General features: G+C 45.6%; 1 protein-coding gene across 1 annotated transcript; it reads left to right on the top strand.

Moving 5' to 3' along the window:
- Positions 1 to 2,936: 2,936 nt before the first annotated feature.
- Positions 2,937 to 20,576, top strand: NAA10 (N-alpha-acetyltransferase 10, NatA catalytic subunit). The gene is made up of 8 exons (XM_082263450.1): positions 2,937 to 2,987; positions 5,687 to 5,785; positions 8,328 to 8,386; positions 13,927 to 13,972; positions 14,089 to 14,204; positions 16,777 to 16,821; positions 20,046 to 20,130; positions 20,294 to 20,576. Exons 1-8 carry the CDS (start codon positions 2,967 to 2,969, stop codon positions 20,537 to 20,539), a joined length of 717 nt encoding a protein of 238 aa, XP_082119576.1. The 5' UTR covers positions 2,937 to 2,966; the 3' UTR covers positions 20,540 to 20,576.
- The last annotated feature ends 932 nt before the right edge of the window (positions 20,577 to 21,508 follow it).

Raw genomic sequence — 21,508 nt, 5'->3', positions numbered from 1 at the left:
AACTGTCCCACGGTACAGCGATGCTGGCCGGCAGGAGCCTCGGTTCTCTCCCTCTTCTCCCCGTAGCGCCGGCATCTCTAGTGTGGGCACCCGGCTGTGACAGCTTGCGGCTTCACAGCCAGGTGCGTACTATGCATGCGCGAGTCTTGCTACACGTCCTGAGTGGACGGGCAATCTTCTGGGACCTGTGACGTGTCCCAGAAGATTGCAGGGAGGGAGGGGAAGAGGAGAACTTCCGCTCAAGTCGCTACCGCCTAGACGGCCCGAGCGGAAGTGGGAGCGGGTACCTGTCAAATCTAGGTACCCGCTCCCCCCCAAAAAAATTACATGCCAGGAGCACTTAAAGCGGAAGTTCCACTTTTGGGTGGAACTCCGCTTTAATGTCCCTAGCAATATTCCCGAGTGTGGCTCAGGGTTAATATTCAGTGCCAAAAGTGGTAACCCCGAGCCACACTCGGGATTACCCTAGAATGAAACTCACCTTCCCCTGAGATCTCTCCCGCCGTCCTTCCCAGCCTTCCTCCAGCCATCCTCCCGCTGTGTGTTCAGCCGATGCCGGAACCTTCTTCCGGTTCCCTTCTCTGCGAGCGCTGCGTCGCAGGGGGGTGGAACAGGCAGGGGATTAAAAAAAAAAATACAAAAATACAGTGTAATCTGTTAGGATTACAACTTTGTATCATGCCAATTCACCTAGTGGCTTTTTCAGTGCCCTGCCTGTACTTTTTGCGGTACTTTGTGCCTGGAAAATTGATAACGTCAATTGCGTCCAAAAAGCGTCCTTCTAGTTCAAAAACGCTTTTGGATGAACTGGAAAACAGCGATGGTGAATCGGAAATATTTTAAAGAACTGAGCGATAGCGATTCATGGGAAAATTCGTCATCAGGTACTAAAAGTGACAACAGTGACGATTCTTCAGGGAGTGGTGGGGAAACACCTGCAGAAGTGGTATTGGACAACCAATACTTTACTTGCCACTCCATTCTTTGGCACAGTCATGTCAAAAGTACAGATTCTCCCTCATATAATGAAATATCTTGCAACTTTTTTGGCTCTGAGGAAGGGGGTTCGCCCCTGAAACGCGTCAGCCCAGCCACAGCAGCCCCATGCGGCACTCTGCATGCCATTCGGCTACGTATGGGACCTTGGAGATTGTATATGCAATGTTGATGTGTGTATTATCACACCTGCCTTGTGAGTATATTGTATACTTTTTAATATTTTAATAAATGGTTTTAGTGGTGATGCACTAGGTCGGTGCGTCCCTTTTTCTTTTGTCTTTTCCCCCTGTAGCACTGTCCCTGTATCCCTGTCTTCTTACCTCCCTACCCAGTACCCCCCATGTGAGCCTGAAATGATGCCACTGCATGCCTGCCTGGTCACCTAGGTCCCCTTATCCTCAAACTCCCACAATGCAATCTCCTGTCACCTAACTCCCTCAAGCAGCACCCCCAGGTCACTCTGTAACATGGATGCAGCACCCCATCATCCAACTCTCCCCACCCTGCACCCCAATGTCACCATCACGCCACCACATCATCTAACTCCCCTCACCCTCCACCCCCCATAATCCAACTCCTCTCAACTTGCATCCCCATGTTACCAAAAATCAAACCCCCTTCACACTGCATCCCCCATAATCCAACTCCCCTCAAACAGCACCCCCATAATTCAACTCCTCTCACCCAGCACCCCCGTCTCATCCCATTATCCAACTCTCTTCACCTTGCACCCCCCATAATCCAACTCCTCTCAAGTTGCATCCCCGTGTCACCAAAAATCAAACCCCCTTCACACTGCATCCCCCATAATCCAACTCCCCTCAAACAGCACCCCCATAATTCAACTCCTCTCACCCAGCACCCCCGTCTCATCCCATTATCCAACTCTCTTCACCTTGCACCCCCCATAATCCAACTCCTCTCAAGTTGCATCCCCGTGTCACCAAAATTCAAACTCCCTTCACACTGCATCCCTAAAATTCAACTCACCTCAAACTGCACCCCCATAATCCAACTCCTCTCACCCAGCACCCCCCCTCGTGTCATCCGATCATCCAACTCTCCTCACCTTGCACCACCCATGGTACCCCATCATTCGACTCCCCTCACCCTTCATCCCCATGCACCCAAAATCAAACCCATCACCCCGCACCACCCATGGCACCCCATCATCCAACTCCTCTTACTTTGCACCCCCATGGCACCCAATCATCCAACTACTCTCATCCTGCACCTTCCATGGTACCCCAAAATCCAGCTCTCTTCACCCTGCACCACCCAATAATGCAACTTACCTCACCCTGCACCCCAAAATGTAACTGTCTTCACCCTGCACCCCCAATACTTCTTTCCTCACCCTGCCTCCCCTTCATCAAACTCCCTTCACCTGCACTCCCCATAATTCAAACCTCCTTATCCTGCACCCCCATCATCCAACTCCCCCCCTGCACCCCAAAATGTCAACTCCCCTCACCCCCCCCCCCATCAAAATCTCCTTACCCTGCACCCCCATCATCCAATTCCTCTCACCTTACAGCCATCCATGAGACCCTGTAGCCCTGATATTGCGCCTCCATCAGCCAGCAACACCCCTGAAACCATGATCTTTGTCACCTTGCAATGTTAAAAGTGCCCTTAGGAGACACTTATCACTCAGCTCCCCCACCCTGCAGGCTCATTGGGCAACCCAACATCCTGTAATTCAGAATTATTCACCACTGACACTGCACCCTACCCGCCCCACACATCCATGTCACTCTGACAGTCACCCCCACTTCTAAATTTCCACAACACTTTGTTAATGTTTACACTTTGCTACTTCCGGTTCCCCTAGCCTGACATCACATCCGGGTTGTCGCCCAGCCTGGGACCTCACCCAGCCATGCCTCTCATCACGTGACCTCTCATTCTCCGCCCCCTCCCGTCTCTCTGCCGAACAGCTCTGTTCCTGCAGATATACCGGCGCCATGAATATCCGGAATGCACGGGTGAGCGGACAATGCCGGGCAGATCTATGGGGGAGAGAGCTGGGGGAATTCAGTGTGTTCAGTAATGGGGAAATATGAGCCCAGAGCATGCTTGTCTTCTATTCATTGAAGTGTGGCCCTGGAGGAGTATGGCTGACCTTCCCATGATGCTTCACTGCCGGGCATGTGTGCTAGAGACCATCTCCTGGGCAATGCATGGTGTCCTATGACTACTTCATCTGCTACTGTGATCTGTGACCTCTCCCCCCTTCCCCGGTGTCTTGTCACCTCTCTTTCCCCGGTGTCTTGTCACCTCTCTTTCCCCGGTGTCTTGTCACCTCTCTTTCCCCGCTGTCCGGTCACCTCTCTTTTCCCGGTGTCTTGTCACCTCTCCTTCCCCGGTGTCTTGTCACCTCTCCTTCCCCGGTGTCTTGTCACCTCTCCTTCCCCGGTGTCTTGTCACCTCTCCTTCCCCGGTGTCCTGTCACCTCTCCCCCCCCCCCCCTTCCCCGGTGTCCTGTCGCCTCTCCCCCCTTCCCCGCTGTCCTGTCACCTCTCCCCCCTTCCCCGCTGTCCTGTCACCTCTCCCCCCTTCCCCGCTGTCCTGTCACCTCTCCCCCCTTCCCCGGTGTCCTGTCACCTCTCCCCCCTTCCTCGGTGTCCTGTCACCTCTCCCCCCCCCCCTTCCTCGGTGTCCTGTCACCTCTCCCCCCCCCCCTTCCCCGGTGTCCTGTCACCTCTCCCCCCCCCCCTTCCCCGGTGTCCTGTCACCTCTCCCCCCCCCCCTTCCCCGGTGTCCTGTCACCTCTCCCCCCCCCCCTTCCCCGGTGTCCTGTCACCTCTCCCCCCCCCCCCCCTTCCCCGGTGTCCTGTCACCTCTCCCCCCCCCCCCCTTCCCCGGTGTCCTGTCACCTCTCCCCCCCCCCCTTCCCCGGTGTCCTGTCACCTCTCCCCCCCCCCTTCCCCGGTGTCCTGTCACCTCTCCCCCCCCCCCTTCCCCGGTGTCCTGTCACCTCTCCCCCCCCTTCCCCGGTGTCCTGTCACCTCTCCCCCCCCCCCCTTCCCCGGTGTCCTGTCACCTCTCCCCCCCCCTTCCCCGGTGTCCTGTCACCTCTCCCCCCCCCCCTCCCCGGTGTCCTGTCACCTCTCCCCCCCCCCCTCCCCGGTGTCCTGTCACCTCTCCCCCCCCCCCTTCCCCGGTGTCCTGTCACCTCTCCCCCCCTTCCCCGGTGTCCTGTCACCTCTCCTTCCCCCATGTCCTGTCACCTCTTCCCCGGTGTCCTGTCCCCCCCCCCCCCCTTCCACGGTGTCCTGTCTCCTCTCCCCCCTTCCCCGGTGTCCTGTCCCCTCCTCTCCCCCCTTCCCCGGTGTCCTGTCCCCTCTCCCCCCTTCCCCGGTGTCCTGTCACCTCTCCCCCCCTTCCTCGGTGTCCTGTCACCTCTCCCCCCCCCTTCCTCGGTGTCCTGTCACCTCTCCCCCCCCCCCTTCCCCGGTGTCCTGTCACCTCTCCCCCCCCCCCTTCCCCGGTGTCCTGTCACCTCTCCCCCCCCCCCCTTCCCCGGTGTCCTGTCACCTCTCCCCCCCCCTCCCCGGTGTCCTGTCACCTCTCCCCCCCCCCTTCCCCGGTGTCCTGTCACCTCTCCCCCCCCCCTTCCCCGGTGTCCTGTCACCTCTCCCCCCCCCTTCCCCGGTGTCCTGTCACCTCTCCCCCCCCCTTCCCCGGTGTCCTGTCACCTCTCCCCCCCCCTTCCCCGGTGTCCTGTCACCTCTCCTCCTTCCCCGGCGTCCTTTCAGGACTCAACAGGCCGGTCAAGTTTCTCCACCCCAAATTCGCTCATCCATGTTTTTTATGGACTGTGCTTTGTGCACTGATGTGCAGTCATGTGGGAACAGGAAGGTGCCACCCCCAAACTGTTCCCACAAAGTTGGGAGCAAAAAATTGTCCAAAATGTCTTGGTATGCTGACATCTTAAGATTTCCCTTCACTGGAACTAAGGGGCCAAGTCATACCCCTGAAAAACAACCCCACACCTTGATCCCCCCTCCACCAAATAATTTCTTTTGAGTCCTGACCTCAACCCAAACATCTTTGGGATGAATTAGAGTGGAGACTGAGCCAGGCCTTCTTGTCCAACATCAGTGCCTGACCTCACAAATGCTCTTCTGGAAGAATGGTCAAACATTCCCATAGACACACTGCTAAACCTTGTGGACAGCCTTCCCAGAAGAGTTGAAGCTGTTATAGAGGCAAAGGGTGGAACAACTCAATATTGAACCCTATGGACTAAGACTGGGATGCCATTAAAGTTCATGTGTGTGTAAAGACAGGCGTCCCAATACTTTTGGTAATATATTGTATGTGCGAATTGGATGCAGTTTTCACTGCATCCAATTTGCATAACAATGCGAGTTTGACTATCTCTCATTGGAGCCACTTTACACATTTCCAGGGCGGCTGCGGTGCAAATTCCAAAATTGTCCTGTTTTTTTTTTTTTGGTCTGGTTCAGGTGCGAATTCAGGCAAATATTTTGGACCTGAACCAGTGAACAGTAATGCAGCGGACCCCAGGCTGGAAACTGTGGCCGCGCATGTGTGAACCCAGCCTTGAGGGTTCTTGTGAAGTCTTATACAGTATGTTTATCATGATACAATTGAGTTATCTGTTTTTTTTCTCTCTGTATTTTTATGCATTGACTTGTGTATCCCCCCTCCCCCACAGCCTGAGGACCTCATGAATATGCAGCACTGCAACTTGCTGTGTTTGCCAGAAAATTACCAGATGAAGTATTACTTTTACCATGGACTGTCCTGGCCACAGGTAGGTGAAGCGTGGTCTTGTAAAGCACCATTTACACTCGCAAATAGTGCAGCTTGCGATTACCCACGGGAGACTGTTTGCATCCAGGGCCGACCAGCTGTAAGAGCTACATGCAAGCAGCTGCAAGTGCCGTCAGGCTCCCATTGCTTTCAATGGAGATTCCTACCTGCACCTATTTGCATGGATCTATGCTGAGTCTGCCATGGGTAATCGCAAACGGCCCCTATGCGCAAGTATGGACGGAGCCTTAGGGATGTCTGCGTGTTTCCTGTCTGAAAATGTTTTGCTTTTCTTTTAGTGATTACTATACTGAAGTCATTATTGAGCTCTGTGTATGGTGTTGCCTTCATTATCAGGTTATCAGCTGTAGATAACCACTTGAAGACCAGAACTTTTCTGGCACTTTTTGTTTACAAGTTTAAATCAGTACTTTTTGCTAGAAAATTACTTATAACCCCCAAACATTATTATTTTGTTTTTTTTTTAGCAGAGAACCTAGGGAAATAAATGGCGATTGCTGCAATTTTTTTTTATGTCACACAGTATTTGCGTAGCGGTTTTTCAAACGCAATATTTTGGGAAAAAATCCAAAACACAATATATACCCAATCTTTTTGTAAAATGTGTAAAAGATGATGTTACGCTGGGTAAATAGATGCCCAACATGTCACACTTTAAAATGACACACGCAGGCGGTCCCCAAGTTACGAACGCGATAGGGACTATAGGTTTGTTCTTAAGTTTGTTTGTCGAAACAGTGCATTTTTAAGGGTTTACATTTTGTACAGGTTATCTGTTTAGAGTTACAAAGGAGGTCTAGCGCTAGAATTATTGCTCTCGCTCATACTTTCGTGGCGATACCTCACGTGTGTGGTGATTCATGCGTGTCCCCTCCTGCCGCTTCTGAAAGCGATCCAAGGGCTTATGAGCGCATTATTACGTATTGCGGTCGGCAAGTGGATGAAATGTGCTAACGTTCTATTAAACCATATCTGTCAGTTGTGATATTGATTTACCTTTGGTCTTGGGGCAGGCACATCACTGTACATAATCTAACTAAATGATATTTATGGCTCGTTTCCAGTGAGCTTTCTGGTACGGTTCGGTACGGTATGCTATTTATGCCGTTTCCATTATGAATGGTACCCTAATTCCGTACCACTTTTTTGGTACCCTTTCGTTGGGGTACCAAGCACATTAGTACAGTACCAACAGGGTGGAGCTACACTCTGCAGAACTTTGATTGGTTGACAGAGAATCCTCTATCGCAGCTTTCCTGCTACACCACGCCTATCATGAAAGGGTACTATTGGCAGTGGAAACGCAATGTGTACCGTACCGTACTGCTCAGTGGAAACGAGGCATTAGTTTGCTACCCTAAAGAATTTCCATTGTTTTTAAATAAAATACTGTGATTTTATCCTTTGTTACATCTCAGCACTGGTGGTCTCCTGGAGCCTCTTTGCAGTTACTACTTCTATTTATGATTGCACTTGAGGATGGCTGTATGGCATTTCTCAGGGTGGGTTTTACAGATGGTGACAACATTGGGCCTTATCTGCATAATGTGTGTTGAAATAGTCACTGAGTCCCGGTTCACACTTGTGCGATGCGGGAAGGCTGCGAATTCGCAGCCTGTTCCCGCATCGCAAACGCGCCTCTGGCAGTTCACACTGCTATATGCGATACGCAGGGGGTGTCAATTAAATGTTAACGACACCCCACAAAGTGTATGGCTGAATTCGCATCCGCACATCCGATCGCATGTAATGAAGGAGCAGTGCGCTCCGAATTACATGCGATCACCGCACTCGCACAAATGTGAACCGGCCCTTATAGTCTTCAGTGGAAGCCCCTGTGACAGGAATCACATGCTTGACTAAGGGGTCCTGTGCAAAATGATGCACTTTGGCTTCTGTGATGTGATCATTCTTCAAAAAAAAAAAAAAATTGATCTTATTTTGATGATCCGTGGTGTGCTGGCGAATATGTGCATTTGACATGTGACGGGCACAACACAGGAGTAAAATTATGAGAGGACAGAGCTGTCATCCTAGATCAGGAAGTGCTGAATTTGTTTAATAAAAGATGCAGATTTAAGGCTCGAAGAGCGATCCAAACATGGATCACACTTCAGAGAGCAACGCATGTGTAAATAAGGCCTAAAAGAGGACCTAACCACTTTAAGACCGGAAGGATTTGTCCCCTTAACGACCAGGCCCTATTTTGCGATTCGACAATATGTTACTTTAACAGACAATTGGGTCGCGCGACACTGTACCCAAATAAAATTGATGTCTTTCCCCCCCCCCCCCCCCCCCCACAAATAGAGCTTTCTTTTGGTGGTATTTGATCAGCTGTGCAATTTTTTATTTTTTGCGCTATAAACAAAAAAAGAGTGACAATTTTGAAAAAAAAAACATATTTTTCACATTCTGCCAAATGATAAATTGAATATAAAATGTCTAAATGTGCAATTAGTTATTATTAGTTAAATTATTAATATAGGCATAAAATATTTAAACTTTTTTTCTTCTTCTAGCTCTCTTACATTGCAGAAGATGAAAATGGAAAAATTGTTGGTTATGTCTTGGCAAAAATGTAAGTTGTAAGCTGCCTATTACCATAGATATTCTACAGATTTAATGTTTCTGCTGTAAATTGTGTTCATTATACTATATGTAGTATAAAGAGTTTGTTTAAAAAAAAAAAAAAAGTTGCATCATATACTGTGTCATTTTAAATGCAATTGAATTTAAAAAATGCATGCATTCTGAAAAAAAGAAACGTGCTCATAGAGACATGCATGCATTCGTCAACATTGTCCATTTTGGAAACTTGCTTACTTTCCTTAAAGCGAACTGTTCTGCTTTGTTTGCCAAAGAATTTTTATATTCTGTCCACCCAGTGCTTAGATTTACACAGCTCTACCCTGTCTTGCTTAACACGATAAAAGTTTTTCCTTAATTCTTTCTTTATCGTACATCACCGGACACAGAGCAGCCATAACTACTATGTGGATTATGCTCACCTATAGGTGAATGGAAACTGGCAGATCAATCAAACAGGAAGTCCTCCCCTATATAACCCCTCCTACACAGGAAGCACCTCCAGTTCTTTTGCCAGTGTTTGTAAGGTGGTGGCCATTGATGTGATGCATGTGCTCTTGGAGCATACTTAAAAGTCTGGACGGCTCTGTTAAGAATCAGGGACCTCAATCAGATCCATTTAAAAAAGCTGTCAGCCAAAATGGATTTTACCTGAGCCTCATTGGATAGGAGAGAAGATTCCTCGAGGTTTGCCTGTAATGCAACCTTAAGCCTCGTACACATGCATCGAAATTCGGCAGGGAATTTTCGTCCGATGACCGATCTGCTGATTTTCGGCTTGTTAGTATGATGCTTCCGACAACCGACTCCGACTTTTCGGCCGAAAAAAATCTGGTGTGCAGGCTATAAAATTTTTGTCTGCCGTCAAAACACGTCCGATTTTCGTGCAGTCAGTACAGATTTCGACAGGGAAAAATCTTATGAGCAAGACTGGGCATGCTCAGAGAAGAAAGAACACAAAGAAAGCAAACCAACACATGACATCACTTCTGAAGTAGAATTTTGTCGGGCGAGAAAATTCGTGTGCAGTCTAAGCACATTCCAACCAACAAAACACAACTCTGGACAAAAGACAGACGATCGGTCAGCCGATAATCGTTGCGTGTGTACTAGGCTTTACGGTGCTGGACCCTGCGTAATGGAACCCTGTGCAATGTTTGTTCTGACCAAGGTGTTTTCCTGCAGGATGCTATACAGGTCCAGGGGAGTGGACCCCAGATTAAGGGGTACCTGAAGGTCTTTTATGACTGAGCCCGTCGTGGTGGGTGAAAATTGGACTCCTGTTAGCTCAGGGTCCAGGGTCCTGCAGCAGGAAAGATAAGTCTGCATTTTGCTGTTTCTCTTTTTCTTTTTTTTTTAAAAAGAGATGTCTGTTTGGGCTTTCTCCCAGTGACCACTGAGGGCAGTGTACTGTACATTCCATGTGTACTTCTCAGGAGTATTGAACTGCAGTGTCTCCTCCAGCCACTAGAGGGCACAGGTTCGCTCAGTATGGCCTACTTCTGTATAGACAGGAAGTAGAGGGGCCGCCATTTTTGGTGGACCATGTGGGCTGAAGTATCAGCAAGGCCTCTGAGACGTAACTTCAGACCATGGCTACATAATGCAATGTTGGTACTTGCTATTGGAGATCTAGGTGACAAGGCATGGTTATATACTGCATAAAGGTACAGTTACTACTTTATCCGGAGGGCTTGTACAACCGTCGATACACCCGGTGCACATTAAATAGTTGTCTCCAAAATAGCATGCATTTGATCTTCAGGAACATATTTTTGGGCTTTTTGAAGCAGCATTGAGGCTGCATTGGATGCCTGTGTGCTTTGCTAATCCTGCAAAATTGGTTTTGCACAAACGCATGCTTGCTTACAGAAACGTGTGTGTGCATTGGCGCATGTGTGCATAAGCACATGTTGCATAAATGCATGTTTTTCATAAACACAATTTGCATAAGCGCTTGCTTGCATAAACGCATGCTTACATACATGTTTGCACAAACTCATATTGCATGAATGCATGGACATGTTTGCATGAACGAATACTTATATACCTGCATATTGGCATACCTAGGTGCCTAAATGATGGCATACCTGGGTGCCTGCATACTTAACTTATGGGGTTGCATAGCGGTAGACTGATGTTGTTTTAAGCCTGCATCCATGATGGACTGCGTATTAGGTGTTTGGCTAATATATTTGCTACATTTTTTGCTTGTTAAACCAGCTAAAATAGCTCCAGAAGGCAGAGGCAGCTGGGGGAGGTAGGTTCACTGCTCTCAGGTTCAGTGATCTGGCGGTGTCCACATCTCTCGATGGACCAGTGGTTTCAGGTACATCTGAGCTACTGTGGATGTTGGCATTGCAGTGTTTCCTGACTGACTCATTTTTCGCCAGATGGACTGCGGCTGCATAACCCTGAACATGTCTGATTACCATTGATTGGAGCCTAAGCAGAATCAAGCCTGGTTAGTACTTGGATGGGACTGCCTGGGAATACCAGGTGCTGTAAGTTTTCCCTTCCTGAGTGAGGGAGGCATCAGAGGCTGCTGTGGTTTGAGAGTATCTTGAGCCAGAGGATCAGACTCTGAGGTGGGTCGCTCCGTCTTTAGCCCGCAGAAACCCGCTAGGTTAAGTGCACCTCTTGGGACCTTCTGGGTCTGCCACAGAGTTGTCAGTCTTTTGCCTTACATTGGCTCTTAGAGCAGAAGCTATGGGCTCGTTATTGTAAAACTTTTGAATAGTAGCGGTTCCAAAACCAAATTCGAGACATGAGGTCTATCTTAAGATCTCAAGCTGCTGGGCATTCTTCTGGCATTCTGTTCAGTGATGAGCTCTCTGCAAGAGATAGATTTTGGGGTCCATAGTCCTCAATGACGCATATCTTAATGTGCCGCTTTTTTTCCAGACTCATCAAAGGTTTCTGCAGTCGCAGTAGAAAGTAGTGATCCTTTTCTTCACTATGGACCCACCTCTGCCTCTTGGCAGCACGCAGAACGATTATGTCTAATTGGATTAACTCCACCCCACCAAATCTCTCACAGTTCCAAAAATCTTTGCTGTCTTTATGCCAACTGGAAAGACATGACGTTATGCTTTCCAACTCACGTACTACCCCGAGATTTCTTACCAGATGGAGATCAGTTCTGGAATACACATTTTCAGAAGAGAGCTTGACAGATATGATATGCCCCTTTTAGATTCACTGAATGGTATTCTTCTAGGGACACGGCTGATTTTTCTGGGAACATAAGGGTTGCAACCTAGATAGGCTCAGACTGAATCTTGAATCTCTAATCCCCCCCCTTTTTTCTTCTGTTTTTTTTTTTTTTTTTTTTTTGGTGTATGTTTTGATTTTTTCTTCTTTTTTCGTGTGTTTTTTTTTTTCTTCATTGTCTATTTATGCAAAGCCTTGGAGTGTTTGACCCAAGTAATTGGCTGCATTAACACTGCTTTATATTTTTTGTCTTATTTTGTATGTAAAAAGGATAATAAAAATGTATTTAAAAACAAAAAAGAAAGTAGTCTTTTTTTCCTTTGTGACTTGGCCCTTAGAGCTTTTCACAGCTCCCATGGGTTCGCAAAGCTCCAATCCACGTACTGGACTTGCTGAAGTCGCAGGGGGTGTCAATCTTAGTATACCCTAATAATCTTTGCTCAGGAAGCAGTTGGTTTCAGGTTTTCTTTTTCAATACATTTCTGAAGGAGAAAATTGAATCTAGGTTAAAGTACATTCCCTACAGACAGTTCTACTCTCAAGTTTTTTTGTAGAGAATTATTCCCTCTGTCTGGAATCTGAAGATCCAAGCATTCGATGGCCAGAGGGCTCTGTTCCCGGGGTGTTGCAGAGCTGAAATTGGTGGTTGATGGTTCGGAATCTGGAGAGGGCAAAATTCTTCTTTCAGAGGCTGGAAGATAACCATTGAGGCAAGTCGCTCCAGTTGGTTTGAAGGTGGCTACAGTTCCGTGGACTTGGTTTCCACAGGAGAGAATACTGCCCATCAATAGATTGAAACGCTTGACCAGTACACCTTGCTCTGAATTATTGGATGAACCAGTTGCAGGTTCAATCCAACAATGCCTCTACAGTGGCATACAATCAACCACCAGGGCAGAACCAGGAGTGCAACTCTGGAAGGGAACCACATTCTGTCTGGGGCAGAACAACAGGTGCTGTCTGTCACCAGTTCATATTCAAGGTATAGAAAAATGACGGGTTTTTCCAGTCATCAGCTAATGCCAAGACCACACGGTCCCTGCTTCCTGATACATTTTTTGGCACTCTGTCAATGTTGGGGAACTTTGCAGGTGGATTTCAAGTTCTACAACAAGTTGGACAGGTTGTGTCCAGGAGTCCCACTGGCAATAGGGGTAGATGCACTGATAACACCTTAGGGACCAGTTCTCCCTAATTGATGCCTTCCCTCTGTTTTGACTACTACCGCATCTTTTGCGGAAAATCTGGGAGGTGGTAACTGATAATAGTGTTAGCCGAATTAGCCCAGGAGGGCTTGGTACTCTGACATAGCCTTCGACACTTCCAGTCCAGCTGGAGCTAATAGTCTTGGGTCCTGTTATCTCTGCTCTGTTGGGTGCCTGGAAGATAGCTTCAGGGAGTTTCAATGACAGGACCTGGAAATATTTTATGCCTGGGGTGAAGCTAGGAAGTGGGCCCGCAGAAATGTGGGTTTTTTTTTTTGCTTTCTCCAATCGAGAAGGGAAGTGAGATTGACCTTAGGTACTGTTTAAGGGTCAGATTTGTCCTTGTCCATTTTTTTTCTAGACTCCTTGATTCTAACTTCATACAGGGTGTAACGCAGACAGTCCTGCCTGTCAGGCCACCCTTGTGTCCTGACTCTTTGGGTCTTGAATTTGCTCTTGACTGTCCTTGCAGAGACCACCTTTTGAACCAGTTTGAGAAACTGTTATTCCTTTGACTCGGAAGATGGCTTCTTTGGTTGCTATCATTTCAGCAAAGGGATCGTCAGAGCTGACCGCTCTCTCATGCAAGGAGCTGTTCTTAGTCTTACATTAAGATATTGTGGATGTTGTGTCTTCATCCATCTTTTTTGCTTGGAGTGGTTTATAACAACGCAGAGGTCCCTCACCTCCTTTTTTGGGATATTCATTGCTTTGCTACAAAACGGAGGTAGTTCCTGTGTAGGAGGGGGTTTATATAGGGGAGCACTTCCTGTTTAATTGATCTGCCAATGTCCATTCACCTATAGGTGGTGCATAACCCACATAGTAATTATTATGGCTGGTCTGTGTCCCGTGATGTACTCCAAGAAAAGGATTTTACCAGTAAGCTGTAGGAAAAATCCAATTTATATGCCAGTAAGCAATCCTCTTTTAGTTAAAAAAAAAAAAAAAAAACGTGGAAAACCACCTTAAACATGTATTTGAGGATGGATGTTAGAAGCTTTAATACAAATTTAATTCTGTTTTATTTGGCAATTGGCAAACTTGGAATGGCAGGTGCTTGTTGATAGGAATAGGTTTTAATTATCTGAATTTTTTTTTTTTTTTTTTGAAGGGAGGAAGATCCAGATGATGTTCCACATGGCCATATCACTTCTTTGGTATGATGATTTTTTTTTTTTTTTTTTTTTTTTTGTTACAACCTATCAATGTTATATTTTCATTTTAAGTGTCTATTGGAATATTTGCATCTGCTTTTTTTTTTTTTTTTTCTCAGGCTGTGAAACGGTCTCACAGACGACTTGGTCTGGCACAAAAATTGATGGATCAAGCTTCTAGAGCAATGATCGAGAACTTCAATGCTAAATATGTTTCTTTACATGTGCGGAAAAGGTAGACTGCATAAATAAGATGCATTTCCGGTTCTGCTTGGTCATATTATGACAGTCAGTAAAAGTAAAAGAAAACTCGCTTGCAGTAGTGCTGCACCTGCACTGCAAGGGTTCAGTGCTGCTCTCTGTCTATGGCAGTGATGGTGAACCTTGGCACCCCAGATGTTTTGGAACTACATTTCCATGATGCTCAACTACATTGCAGAGTGCATGAGCATCAGGGGAAATGTAGTTCAAAAACATCTGGGGTGCCAAGGTTCGCCATCACTGGTCTAGGGGATGGAAGAGCAGTTTTACTTTTCCAGTCCTCTACCCCCTCATGCTCTGGCAGTGGAATGTTCCTCAGCAACCTCATGTCTAATGCAGCAGTATTTGCCCTGCTTTGGCCTTGATGAAATGAGAGCGCATCCACCCAATGAAATATAAATCTATATCCAAATCAAGAAGAGGGAGGGATGGAGGCAGGGCAAGATAAAATTGGGTTTAGGGTGAAGGTGGGTTTTAACACAATGCTAACAATGTTAATGCATGACCTAACATACTGCAAAGTTTTTTGGAATGTTGTTTGGGGTCTGCCTTTATGTAGTCTGTATATTTGTAGGATTAAAAAGTTGGAGAGCCACACCGAAATACTGCAATCCAGCGGGTGCTTATATTACAACAAATGTAGCAAATTGAATACCCGACGCGTTTCTGGGTCCTCACTCCACTCCGATCATCTGGGGTACAGTGGTATATGAAGAATAAACATATTTAAAAAGGAAAAACATACAAATGTTAAAGTAATAACAATAAAAAATAATGAATAATTATAAAATCCAGTGGTATATGATAAGGGATCGACCGATTTTCGGTGGGGCCGATATTCATTTTTTTTTAAGTATCAGTATCGGCCACAAACTTGCCGATATGACTGATATTTCTTCAGGCATTACCCCGGTACTGTTTTTAGAGCTGATGGTCGGCTTTCTTTTAATGACAACTAATATGGCTGAGCAACCGCTCGATTGTCATAGCAAGGAGTGGGAGGGGATGTTCCCCCCCCCCCCCCACTCCTGTCACTTCTGCGACTCGCCCGCCGAATGGCCAAGGGCCTGAACAAAGCATTCGTCTCTGATCAGGTCTCTGATGTAAAAACCTGGAAGCGATGTCATGACATCACTTCTGGGTACTGGCGCTAGATTCAAACCGCATTCACAACAGCCAAACTTGGCGTTTTGAATGCTTTGAAGCGCAGAGGAGGTGTTTGGGGTCCTATAGACCCCAGATCCTTCCATAAAGAGTACCTGTCACTGCCTATTACTGTCACAAGGGATGTTTACATTCCTTGTGACAGCAATAAAAGTGATCAAAAAATTTTTTTTTTAAAAGTACAGTGTAAAAAATAAAAACTTTTAATGTGCAGAATATCAGCACCTAATATCGTCTATCAGCCTAAAGGGTGGCTGAAAAATTGGTATTGGTCGATCCTTAGTATATGATATGTAGTATTTACGTAAAAAAGAGTAAATCTATTAATTTAGGTGCAGCATTGTTTGAAAGAGACAAGACCTGAGTTATACTAGTCCAATAATTCCATTCATTTATCAGAGTAAAGTTAGTTTTTAGATTTGCTTTCATCTTTAGTCCTTAACCACTCTGTTAATCCTGTTTTGTAGAGGGTTTTACAACTAGTTCAGGGCAGAAGCTATCGATCACCCAGGATAGACAGAATGGGCATAAATATTATCTGAAGGCAGACTTAGTCCTGGTTCACATTAGTGCGATCACGGAGATCGCATGTAATTCGGAGCGCACTGCTCCTAAATTACATGCGATCTCGTGCTGTGCAAATTTCAGTCATACACTTTGTATGGCTGAATTCGCACCGCATCCGCACTTAACTCGCACATGAGGCTTTTTTTTTTATCCGCAGCAGAATCGGATCGCATAGTGGTTCACACTAGTGCGATCCGATTCTGTGAGAACTTGCAGATGGCACTGAGATATGCGATCGCAACTGGGGGTGTCGTTAACTTTTAATTGACACCCCCTGCGTATCGCATATGGCAGTGTGAACTGCCAGAGGTGCGGATGCGATGTGGGATCACGCTGCATATTCGCAGCGTTCCCGCATCGCACAAATGTGAACCGGCACTTACTTAGGGCACCCAGAAGGTGTTTGTTGTCTTTTAGGATCAGTATTTTTAAAATAAAACACAGTTCACTTTAAGATTTGCCATTTAGAGGGTTCTAATCATCTGTGAAGGATCTGCTGGGAAAGGAAGCTTTCCAGGCAACAGATCCCTTATAGTGGCAATGCCAATCACATTGGAGAGGGATACATGGAAAAATAGAGTATTACCAAATGGAATCTCCAGTCACTACTGCTGGATCTGTAAGCATTCAGATAGCTGCAACTCGCCTCAACTCAGTCTTTAACTGGTTTTATTTTTGTTACTATCATTTCACTTTTTGTACATGCAAAGTCCAAATCAATATAATGGATTTAATTTAGAGTAATAACTAGGCAAGTGCAGGTATTTTTATTTTATTCTGCCATTAAATATTTTTATTGTACAACTTCTTTGCAGCAATCGAGCAGCACTTCATTTGTATTCGAACACCTTGAACTTCCAGTAAGTATTCAGTGTTTGTATAATAGATATTATTTTGTTTTTAAATGCTGTAAGACACCAAGTTAATATTCTGTGCAATATGCTATTTAAGATGATGCTGGAATCTTATCCAGGTTCAAGATAAGGGGTTTGCAATTTGCCGATATAGTATGCCAGGCTCTGTGACATCAGGACTCTATGAAAGCACAAACATGGACGTATCCCCATAACCTGTATAGAATGTATCAAAAATATACACATTTCAAAGGCCCCTTTCAGACAGGGCAGACTCCGTCAAGTGGATCCGCCTGCTCAGCGGAGGATCTCTTCACTGATCCCCGCTGAGCAGGCAGATGACAGGTCTGTGTCTGCTGTTCTCTTTGGGACGGCCGGATAGAAAAGGACTGCCTTTCCATCCTACTTTCATCCAATCAGAACAACGGATTTCAAATGTCAAATTTCAAACGTCTGTTTCCAGTGGACTGGATCGTATGCTGGTGGGTGTCTCATTCATTTTTAATATTCAAAGTAAACTCCCCCATCCTTTAATGTCTCCATACTTTATTTTGGTGAAAAATCTCTTTGAAATCACCACCTAGCATGATTTTGCACAGAGTAGCCCGGATTCTCCTCTTCTGTGCCCCTGGTTTCTCCCTTTTGTTGAGTGCTCCCACAGCAAGCAGCATGCTATGGAAGCAGCCGAGTCACAGCTCCATGTCCATTCAGACACAGAGCCCGTGACCTGGGACCCCGCCCCCACTTTCTCCTGATTGGCTGACTGACTTTGACAGCAGCAGAAGTCAATCGCGACGCTTTCTCAGCCAATGAGGAGGGGAGTCCAGGGCAGTTGACACTCCTGCAACATCGGTGGAGGTGATGGGCTTGGGTAAGTATTAGGGGGCTGCTGCACACAGAAGGTTGCATTAAGATAAAAAAAACCCTCCCTTTTAATGTGCTTCTTCTTGAGCCACTCCTTTGTTGCCTTGGCGATATGTTTTGGGTCATTGTCCTGCTGGAGGACCCATCCATGGCCCATCTTCAGTGTTTTGGCTGATGGAAAACGGTTCTTATCCAAGATTTTACAATACCTGGCTCTGTCCATTGGCCCCACAATGCGGCAAAGTCGGCCTGTACCTTAAGCAGAGAAACGGCCCCAAAGTATCAGGTTTCCACCTTCGTGCTTGACTTGTAGGGATGCTGTTCTTAGGGTAATAGCATTTTTCTTCCTCCAAATATGGCGAGCCGACTTAATGCCAAAGAGCTTAAATTTGTTCTCCGCTGACCACAGCACTTTCTCCCAATCCTTCTCTGAATCATTTAGATGTTCATTGGTATGACTGTACATGTGCCTTTTTGAGAAGGGGGGACTCGCTGTGTTTGTAAAAAGAAAAATGCTGATTATGACCCTAAGAACACCATCCCTACAGCAAGGAGGTGGAAACATTATGCTTTGGGACTGTTTCTCTGCTAAAGGTACAGACTGACTTTGCCGCATTGAGGGGCCATGTATTGTAAAATCTTGGATGCGAACCTTCTTCCCTCAGCCAGAACACTGAAGATGGGTCATGGATAGGTCTTTCAGCATGACAATGACCCAAAACATACCGACGAAGTGGCTCAAGAAGAAGCGCATTAAGGTCATAGAGTGGCCTATCCAGTCACCATTCCTTAATCCTTTAGAAAATTTATGGAGGGAGCTGAAACTTCGAGTTGCCAAGCGACAGCCAAAAAACGTAAGGATTTAGAGAAGATCTCTAAAAAGGGTGAATCCAAATCCCTCCTGAGAGGCACAAACCTGGTAACCAACTACAAGAAACGTCTTACCTTTGTGCTTGCCAACAAGGGTTTCTCCACCAGCTACTATGTCATGTTTTGCTTGGGGATCAAATACTTATTTTTCCTCATTGAACTGCAACTTAATTTATAACATTTGTATTATGTATTTTTTCTGGATTTTTGGTTGATATTCTGTCTCTATCATTTAAAATACACCTATACAAAAAATGATAAACCCTTTCCTTTCTTTGTAAGTGGGCAAACTTACAAAATCTGCAGGGGATCAAATAAATATTTTTCCCACTGTAGCTGTCCACCCCTATATTTGAAGTCCTTTTGTAAAGTTTCCATATACTGTTAAGTGTATTGCCTTGCTTAGCTTTGTATCATTAGCAAACACTGAGATTGAACTATTCATTCAAACCTCTATATCGTTTATAAACAAGTTAAACAGAATTGGTCCCAGGACAGAGCCCTGGGTATCCCGTTCACACCTCTAGACCATTCAGAAAATATGGCATTAATCACCACCCTCTGGATGTGCCCCTGCAGCCAGTTTTCTATCCAGGTACATACAATTTCATCAATATCAAAAGTTGATGTTGGTTACTAATAATCATATTATTCTCACCAGCAATTTCTCAGATATGGTCCTTTTACCATTCCTTGTAATATTTTACACACTATTGATGTTAGGCTGATTGTCTGTAGTTTCCAGGTATATATGTCAGCCGTTTTTTTAATCTTGGCACCACCTTTGCTTTTCGCCAGTCAGCTGGTACCCTTCCAGTTAATAAGTTGTCCTTGAATATTTAGAAATAATGGCCTGGTTATAACATGGCTGAGTTTCTTGAGAACTATTGGGTGTAAGCCACCTGGTCCTGGTGGGTGATATTTTCACATTTAAGCCGGCCATACATGGATCGAAATTTGGCTGGTTTCAGCAGGGACTTGCCTAATTTAGATCCATGTATGGGCAGGCTCGTTGGTACACAAGTTGCTATCAATTGATGTGTGTACACACCAGCCTGTTGGAAAATGTACTCTTGATTAGCTCTGCAAGCTATAGTTGGCAGTGCTGATCAGTATATCCCGATGGCTGGGAAGTCTTCCTGCTGTCAGAATACAATAGCGCAGGTAGGGATGGGCGAATAGTCATTTTGTTGTTTAACCCACTGCTTAAATTGAAAAAAAAAAAAAAATACTTGTATGGCCAGCTTAAGTTTTTCAAGTCTGTTTGAATACCAGTTTCTGTCAGCCACACTGATACATTTAATATGTTATTAACATTGTCTTGTTTATTCAACCCCCCTTTTCCTTCATATAAAGTTGCTATCCCCGTCACTTGTGGCCAACTTCCCCTGGTCATTTTTTATGGGGCCAGTGTGTTCTGCCCTAACCTTAATTAGTAGGAAACAAAATATTTTTTGCAATTTACTTATCTTTTTTTGCACATTATTCCCTTGTAGAATTAGTGAGGTGGAGCCAAAGTACTATGCTGATGGTGAAGATGCGTATGCTATGAAACGTGATCTCAACCAGATGGCTGAAGAGGTCAGTAGACTTGGATTTTAAAGCCTTGGTATTTGAAATATATGTCCTGTTTAAATATTGTTGTGGGGAGCTTAATTTATATGCAATCCTGCCTGCTTTGCTAGTTAATTCAAAACTGGGTCTTGATTACCAAATGAACAAACCTTTTTTTTTTTTTTTGCAGTTGCGGAAACAGATGGAATTAAAGGACAAAAACCGTCCACAACCTCTGAGCTCCATAGAAAACAAATCTGATAATCGGTCTGGTCATGTTGGGGACTGCTGTCGAGATGAGAAGTGTGTAGGAAACACAGGAAAACGTGATGGATTAGAGGATAGTGGTGACAGCAAGGATGTGAGTGAAGTCAGCGAGGCTACAGAGAGCACGGACGTCAAAGATAGCTCTGAGGCTTCAGACTCTGCTTCTTAAAGGGAACATTTACACATTAAATTAATTTAGGATACCATGATGACCATTGTCGTGTTAGCAGCTCCTGTTATGTTTTATTAAATTCCTTTCCAGGTGCAGTAAAAATCGATCATTGAGGCCTGTCACTTTATACAGAAAGAACAATTTGTAAATATATAAGGAAACAATAAACTCTATGGGATAAGCAGACTTGGTTATCTCATCGTGCATTATCTTTATCTGGAGATCAGTGCTACCTCATAGTAACCCATCACATTCAAGGTTTTATACTTAAGTTTGTCATTTTGTGGAAGAAAGTTTGAATTTCATTGGTTGCCATTTCATATTCTGTGTTCTTAAATTGGATTGTAAAGGCAAAAGGTTTTTTTACCTGCATACGTGCAAGTAAAATAACCTGTGTTCAGCAGCAGCCCCCTCTCAATCCAGCGATGTCCACAAGAACCTTGTAGGAAAAGAAATAGCCGCACATCCAGGGATTCCAATAGGTTTAAAATACCTTTTATTTCCAAAAAGTTGCAAATGATGACACCAAAGACACCAGCATGAAGTCTCGTAGACGCGTTTCACACATACATCTTGTGCTTAATCATTACGATTAGGTCCACAAGAACCTTGCCTCTCTGGGGGCTTGCACTCCTGATTGGCTTTTGGCTCCTGTCAATCACAGCCAGTGAGACAAATAGGAGATGGCGGGGGTGGGGCTGATCCACAGAGCCGCGGGTCGCGAGCCCATCTGCTTGGGTACCCCCAGACTAAGTTTCTTGCAGTGGGGGACCAGAGAAAAGGAGGATCCGGGCTGCTCTGTGCCAAACCATGTTTGTGTAAAAAGAAAACAAGGCTTTAATATCACTTTAATGGAATTAAGACATTTATCAAAGTGTAATCAAGTACTTTTGCTACTGGCATTCCCTAAGAGAAATATTTAGGTGGTTTGAAAACAGAAAATGAATCATTGATACTTACTGTTTT

This window comes from Pelophylax lessonae (assembly GCF_965119305.1).
Source record: "Pelophylax lessonae genome assembly, chromosome: 7".
Lineage (NCBI taxonomy): Eukaryota > Metazoa > Chordata > Amphibia > Anura > Ranidae > Pelophylax > Pelophylax lessonae.
The sequence above is the reverse complement of the archived record's forward strand: the minus strand, read 5'-3'. Positions and strand labels throughout refer to the sequence as shown.

Bases quoted from the DNA above. Each gene is read 5' to 3' on its own strand.
- NAA10 (XM_082263450.1), top strand. From the start codon at position 2,967: ATGAATATCCGGAATGCACGG. The intron at 13,973-14,088 runs GTATGATGATTT...TTTTTTTCTCAG, and splicing joins ATGGCCATATCACTTCTTTG to GCTGTGAAACGGTCTCACAG. The intron at 20,131-20,293 runs GTCAGTAGACTT...TTTTTTTTGCAG, and splicing joins TCAACCAGATGGCTGAAGAG to TTGCGGAAACAGATGGAATT.